The 6,972-nt window shown below is 46.0% G+C and overlaps 1 protein-coding gene across 2 annotated transcripts; it reads left to right on the forward strand.

The window, feature by feature from the left end:
• Positions 1 to 2,312: 2,312 nt before the first annotated feature.
• Positions 2,313 to 4,784, forward strand: LOC147003297 (ral guanine nucleotide dissociation stimulator-like). Of its 2 annotated transcripts, XM_085841847.1 has the most exons (5): positions 2,313 to 2,453; positions 2,637 to 2,839; positions 3,399 to 3,446; positions 3,967 to 4,163; positions 4,401 to 4,784. In XM_085841847.1, exons 1-5 carry the CDS (start codon positions 2,322 to 2,324, stop codon positions 4,745 to 4,747), a joined length of 927 nt encoding a protein of 308 aa, XP_085697973.1. In that variant the 5' UTR covers positions 2,313 to 2,321; the 3' UTR covers positions 4,748 to 4,784. The 2 variants fall into 2 exon arrangements, with proteins under 2 accessions (XP_085697973.1, XP_085697974.1); XM_085841848.1 differs by lacking the exon at positions 3,399 to 3,446.
• Positions 4,785 to 6,972: the final 2,188 nt, after the last annotated feature.

Below are 6,972 nucleotides of genomic sequence, written 5' to 3' on the forward strand. Positions count from 1 at the left end.
GACTTGGGTGTCCATGAAAATGGGATATTTTCCTAGCACTTCTAGGTAAAGCTAAAGCTTTCTGGAAATGAGCCTCTGAAGAACTCCCATTAATTACCCTCTACAGCCTCTGCCCCAGAAAAGGACTCTGTCAGTTGGTTTGGCCGATTTAGTTTATGTTTCTGCAGGAGGTGTGATGGGATAACTTTCACAGAGGCAGGGCACCTTGCTCTGAAGATAATTAGATAACTGTAAATCTAAACTCTCTGATGGTTTTTTCACAGCCTATCAAGGGGCCACGGGATAGGAATGAAACTCCTGCCCCCAATCCTGCTCTGTTGAGATCACTGTAGTAGTCACCCCCATCACCATCTTTGTCTTAAATATCACTGAGATGCTAGCACACAGGTCTAAGAGGTTCTACTTGTGCTCAATGGACAACCACCGCCCTCTAGTGGCCATAGGATGCCGCATCATCTCCTTGGGAAGAGGTCCAGGGAAACTCATCCTGTTTGTGTCAATTAACCTGTTATTAAAGACACATATTCCTCCTCTCGTTATTTCTGGGAGAGAATTTGTGCAGTTTCTTGGGAGAACAATTGAGCATACCTCAGTTAAAAAACAAAACAAAACAAAACAAAACATATATTATCTAGACAAAATACTTCAGGTTCTGTTAGTATAACCAGAGTAGTCTTGACAAGACCATTTCTTCTAGAACTTTCTACTGCCTATGACCAGGTGCATTGTGCTTCCCTCACGCTGAGGCTGTTGGGCTTTTGTTAGTGTCCTGCTCTATCTATGCCTTCTAAGGTGGGCTCTTAGAGGCCGTCTGTGGGGTCTCCATCACCCTATGGTGTGGAAGCCAGACCACAGTTGTCCCAGTAGCCAGACAGCATAGCATACCTTGCCAGGCTCGAGTTAGGAAGACTTTGGGACCTTGAGACCTCATATGGTTTGCTGGTCCCCTGTGTCCTGGGATACAGTTCCACCAATCCCCAATGAGACACACTCATTCACGTAAAATGATAAGAGTTTTACAAAGAAACAAAACATTCTTAAGTATATAAAAGTACATGTGCATGGTAATGTGGGACAGGAGGCCATTGTCATATAAATAAATATTTGTACTCGGCAGGCCTCACATACATCCTTTGACCCCTATTGAACTCCATTGATCTTGTCTCCTTCCCAAGAGTGATTCATGGTGTGTATACCAATATGATTTTTTTGATGTTTCTTAAAATCTAGGAACCACAAACATTTCTCTCTTTTTCCTTACTCCTTCATCTGTGTTTGCATTGATAGATTATGGTTCTCATTTTTCTTCTATAATAAAAATTGATCTTTAAATTTATTTTATAGCACTCATCATAGAATTAGGATATGGAAACCCTTCCAAAGTCTCAATGTTTGTGCATAGTTTTTCCTCAGGGTAGGGAATGTTATAGTGAGCAGCATGGGACACCCTGCAAACCAGAACCCAGTCAGCCATTGCCTGGGGAACACAGAAGCAGCACACTGAGGCCTGTGGAAGTCCAAAAGGGAAAACACTAGAACACATGGAAAAGGAGAGGAGCCCCACCCACTCCCCTAAGAGAAAGGCACAATTAAAGATGATCACATACATACACTTTGCTAAAGTTTGTTGACCCACAGTAACCTCCACCAAATAACCATAATGATCACCTTGGAGGGGCCTTTCTATACTGACATGCTCCTAGTCATGTGTAAAAGGATGCTCTGTGTGCCCCTGGGCCTGGGCCTGTGTGTATGTGTGTTTGTGTGTTTGTGTATGCCTTTGCTTTCATGTACATGTATGTGAATGAGCAGAAGTGCCTATGTGTGCCTTCACCTCCGGTAACTCTATTTGGAGATGTCCCAGGTATAGGGCATATGTGATAATATACACAGGATGACATACTAGGAAACCCATGCTAGAATGATCTGCAGGGAGAAGGTCTGGACAGTGAGAAGACCCTAAGAGGAAACAGCTTCTTCCTGGGATGCTTGTGGTACAGAGGGGATGGTTTGGAAACTTCGGCCTGCTTTCTCACAGCTGAGGGTCTCCCTGAAGCCAGGCTTCCCAGGACAGTGTAGAGGCATGACCTTATGGGTGGCACTGTGTCCTGTTTTACCTATGGAAGACAGGAGGACAACAATGTGCGGTACTGGTAACCACTAGAGAAAGCTTTTGAGTAGGGGCTCCAGCTGGGGAACACAGGATGTGACCTTACTTACTTAACAGTCCAGATGGAACTCTGAATGCTGGTTACCAGGTAACCAGAGGCCAGCAGTAGCCTTTCCTGACTTACTTGTCTGGAGGCCCTTGAGGGAACAGGATGTTCTGCTGTTTCCAGACTTGTAGAAGCTCTGGCCACAAAAAAGCCAAGAGGAGTTGGCTTGGCCGCTTTTGGAGATGTTTGATTCGTCCTGTGACACACTTCAGGCATGCTTCCCGCAGTGAGCTGAAGGTAACACAGGAAAGCCTTAGCAGGAATGTTTTTGTTTGTCCCCGTGCTTCCCTGAGGTCCCTGCCTGGGTGTGTGTTCCCAGGAGTCACTAAGGGACATTCTTTATGCTTACTGATCACTCTTCGGTAATGGATTGCTGATGTCTCTCAGAGTGTTCACATTTAGACCCTTCTGCCTTCCTAGGTCTGTTGTGAAAATGAACAGGAGCCAGACTCTATGCCCAATCACCCCAGATTCAACTACAAGAGTCGAGAATACGTTCAACAGATGATTGACTACATACCAGCTGCTATTCAAAACCGCGACCACCTCTGTCTGGACATTTTTGTTGCCATGTACCGAACGTATGCTACCACCTGGGAGGTGCTGGACCTGCTGATGAAAACGTGAGTGGCTGTAGCCAACATAGGTGTTAGGAGAGCTCTGCTCTTCTCCAGGACTCTGTGCTCCCATAGAACAAGTGGGATTGGACCCTGGCAGTGTTGTTGTTCGTCCTGGGTCTGAACCTGCAAAGTGACCTGGACACATTCAGGGTTGGGGGGTGGGGGCTCTAGTTTGTGTCTTGCACTGTCCCCATGGAATGTAAAACATCACCCTTTCTTGTGCCTAGGAAAGAGCTCCTTTGCCATTTGTATAAAAGTTTCTAGGGCTTATCTGACATATAAGGATTCAATGGAACCTGAGAAGGGTCCTGAGGATTGGGGTGGTAGGGGACAAGAAGCCTGGAACCAACCAACAACCCTGGCAGGGACAGCTAGGCCTCCACCCCATTGTGTGAGGATCTCTGAAGACCTGTGATCTCAGCATGGAAGTCAGAACAGTGCGGAGAGACCCCAGGATCTGTGTTTCCTTTCTAAAGTGTTCAGATTCAAGTAGCTCCTGGTAGATCTATTAGTAGGTTGGGTCTACAAGGCCTTAGGGTGACACCCTCATGAAATGCCACAGGTATGCATCCTTCCGTCCTGACTGCATTGAAGACCAGAAAACTAAGAGGTGAGTGGGCTTCTGGTGACCGGGAGGTAAGAGCCCATGGGTGCAAAAGTGTGGGTATGGGGTGAGACAGGTAAGAGCCCATCTATGGAGTTGGAAGTGGAAGAGGGAGATAAGGGCCTATTTGTACAGTCGGGTAGGGCATTTGCTGAGGACTAAACACATGCCAAGTACCCTGCTTTGGGGATTCCCCCCAGTGGGATGGTAGCTGAGACTTCACCTGCAGGTGGAGAAAAATGGAGGGCAGCAATAGGCTCCTTAGTTCTGAGGTCAGAGGGATGGAAGGAAACTAAAGGGCCCTGAGAGAATCCATCCCCACTACAGCCCAGCCCAGATAGCCCCATATGTCCTCCAAGGGACAGAAAGTGTCTGGAGTCCTGTGCACTCAGACACACACTCCTGACAACTATGCTCCTAGTACATAGGCTGTTGGGCATTGCCTCGTCTAATGGGGCATACTGCCCTTCTTGAGAATTGAGGCCAGGCTTCTGACTCAACTTCCCTCCAACCTTCTCTTCCCCAGTGCCATATTCTGCTTTCTGTTCGGCTGGTTTCAGAAATTCCCCCAGGATTTTTATGAATCCCCAGACCTGGCTGTTTTGAGTCAGTTCACGGAGTACGTGAGGCTCAATGTGCCTTGTGGAGACGTAGATACCCAAGCCAGGGAGCCTCTCTCCATATTTAAGCATCAGGAGTCTATCGCCCTTAACCTTGAGGAAGGTGAGAAGGTCTGGTGTTGGCTGCTATGCAAGGTAGGAGGGGTTTTTGGTGGTGGGTTTCACCAGGGTATTCTCAAGAGTTTAAAATGATGCAAGGACTGGACTGCAGTCAGGTAAGAGGAGAGGTCTGGGGATCCTCTAGCATGAAAAGGCCCTGTGTGTCCATCAACAGCATCTTGGGGAAACTCCCCCCATGCTAGGTTGTCTCCACTAAAAGCCTGTCTCCTTCTGCCTTTAGGTTGTGCAACAAGTCCTGATCTCACAGAACAGGATGTCTCTGGGAGGCAGGACACTCTGGCTCTGAGGCCAGCTTCTATGGCAGAGCCACAGGGAGACAAGCAATCCCAAGAGTACACTGAGCTTGTGAAAAGTGCAGTTCTGGATCCCTTTGAACCAAAAGCTGCAATAGAGCTGCTTCCGACTTTAGATCAAGATCTGCCCACATCAGCTCATACACACTCACATGCAGATGTGTCAGCAGATGAGGCTGCAGATGTTTCACCTGCCAGGCCATTATTTGTGTCTTACACTGTGCCCATAGATACACCAGATTTTGTTTTCCCTCTGCCTGAGGTTGACATATAGTTAGGAGAATGATCTGCAGAGTTCTACCCAGATGAGGTTCCCCACCTAAGCTTATATTATTTCTTTATAGAAAATACCTTATTGTTTTGTTTGGTTCTATTTTTCATTGTTGGGTTTTTATTTGTGTTTGGATATTAATAAAATGAATTGTTTACTCTTCTTAAAGGTTATTGTTCTTTTCCCCAGTGGTATAATGTACTCATGTTTTACCGGTGGACTGCATCTTTGAGCCAAACAGGTTGATCTCGAAAATGGAACCCTCACAGTTCACCCTGGAAGCACGGAAAGCAAGCAGGTGGTGTGGCAGAAAGTGGGTGTCTTAGTCAGGGTTTCTATTCCTGCACAAACATCATGACCAAGAAGCAAGTTGGGGAGGAAAGGATTTATTCAGCTTATAATGCCACACTGATATTTATCATCAAGGAAGTCAGGACTGGAACTCAAGGAGGTCAGGAAGTAGCAGCTGAAGCAGAGACCATGGAAAGATGTTACTTACTGGCTTGCTTCCCCTGGCTTGCTCAGCCTGCTCTCTTATAGAACCAAGTCTACCAGCCCAGAGATGGTCCCACCTACAAGGGGCCTTTCCCTCTTGATCACTAATTGAGAAAATGCCTTACAGTTGGATCTCATGTAGGCATTTCCTCAACTGAAGCTCCTTTCTCTGTGATAACTCAAGTTGACACAAGACTAGCCAGTACAATTGACTCATTGTCAACCTGACACACAAACACATCACTAGTAAGCCTCAACCCTTACATTTTTATTCATCCCCACGTGGTAAATAACTTTATATGTCCCATAGTCTTTACATATTCTTAAAATTTCAATCTCTTTAAAATATCCATCTCTTTTAAAATCCAAAGTTTTTACAATTAAAAGTCTCTTAACTGTGGGCTTCACTAAAATATTTTCTTCCTTTAAGAGGGCACAGACACAATTAAAAGCAAAAATCAATCTCCAACCGTCCAATGTGTGGTATCCAATTCATGATGTTCTGGGCTCCTCCAAGGGCTTTGGTCACTTCTCCAGACATGCCCTGTGTAGCACACGTGTCGTCCTCTAGGCTCCAGATGCCTGTACTCCACTGCTGCTGCTCTTGGTGGTCATCTCATGGTACTGGCATCTCCAAAGCACTGCATGACCCCTTCAGGACTGGGCCGTCAATAGCAACTGAGGCTGCACCTTCACCAATGGCCTTCCATGGCCTCTCACAATGCCGAACCTCAGCTGGTCTGTGTGACCCCCTTCATGCCGTGACAACCAGTACCACCTGTTTGACCCTTACACAGTACCAAGTCCTGCTGCAGCAGGAGTACAGCTTTGGCTATCTCTGGAACACACCCTCTTTTTTTTAATTTTTAATATTTTTATTACATATTTTCCTCAATTACATTTCCAATGCTATCCCAAAAGTCCCCCATAGCGCCCCCCACTTCCCTACCCACCCATTCCCACTCTTTTGGCCCTGGCATTCCCCTATATTGGGTCATATAAAGTTTGCAAGTCCAATGAGCCTCTCTTTCCATTGATGGCCGACTAGGTTATCTTTCGATACATATGCAGCTAGAGACAAGAGCTCCGGGGTTCTGGTTAGTACATCATGTGGAACACACCCTCTTTGTGCTTTCAAAAACACTTCCCAGAAGATGTCACCTCAACAATGCAGGTCTCTTCTTAATCACCACTAATTACTTAGTTCCAGGTAACCAGCATCAATTGTCCAAGTAATACAAAGGTCTTGCTTAGCAGTTCTACTATCTTCTTAATCACAGCTGATTCTTCAGCCCCAGCTAACCAGAACCACAGAATAATCAAACTCCAAAATAGCAATGGCCCTGAAATGCATCTTTAATTTTCCTCCCTGAAATTTCACAAGCATGCCTCCATCTTCTGCACCTGAGTTTTCAACATTATCTTCCAAGCTCCTACACAACATCTGACAGAGCTCTGAACGCCAAATGGATCTTCAAGCCCACAGTTACAAAGTCCTTCCACAGTCCTCCACAAAACATGGTCATGTTGTCACAGCAATACCCCACTATGCTGGTACCAATTTGTGTTAGTCGGGGTTTCTATTCCTGCACAAACATTATGATCAAGAAGCAGTTGGGGAAGAAAGGGTTTATTCAGCTTACAATTTCACACTGCTGTTTATCATCAAGGAAGTCAAGACTATAACTCAGGAGGTCAGGAAGCAGGAGCTAATGCAGAGGCCATGGAGGGAT

The sequence above is a fragment of the Mus caroli genome, unplaced genomic scaffold (assembly GCF_978045245.1).
Source record: "Mus caroli unplaced genomic scaffold, Mus_caroli_1 scaffold_8, whole genome shotgun sequence".
NCBI lineage: Eukaryota > Metazoa > Chordata > Mammalia > Rodentia > Muridae > Mus > Mus caroli.

Bases quoted from the DNA above. Each gene is read 5' to 3' on its own strand.
- LOC147003297 (XM_085841847.1), top strand. From the start codon at position 2,322: ATGTTCTGCTGTTTCCAGACTTGTAGAAGCTCTGGCCACAAAAAAGCC. The intron at 3,447-3,966 runs GTGAGTGGGCTT...TCTCTTCCCCAG, and splicing joins GAAGACCAGAAAACTAAGAG to TGCCATATTCTGCTTTCTGT. The intron at 4,164-4,400 runs GTGAGAAGGTCT...TTCTGCCTTTAG, and splicing joins CGCCCTTAACCTTGAGGAAG to GTTGTGCAACAAGTCCTGAT.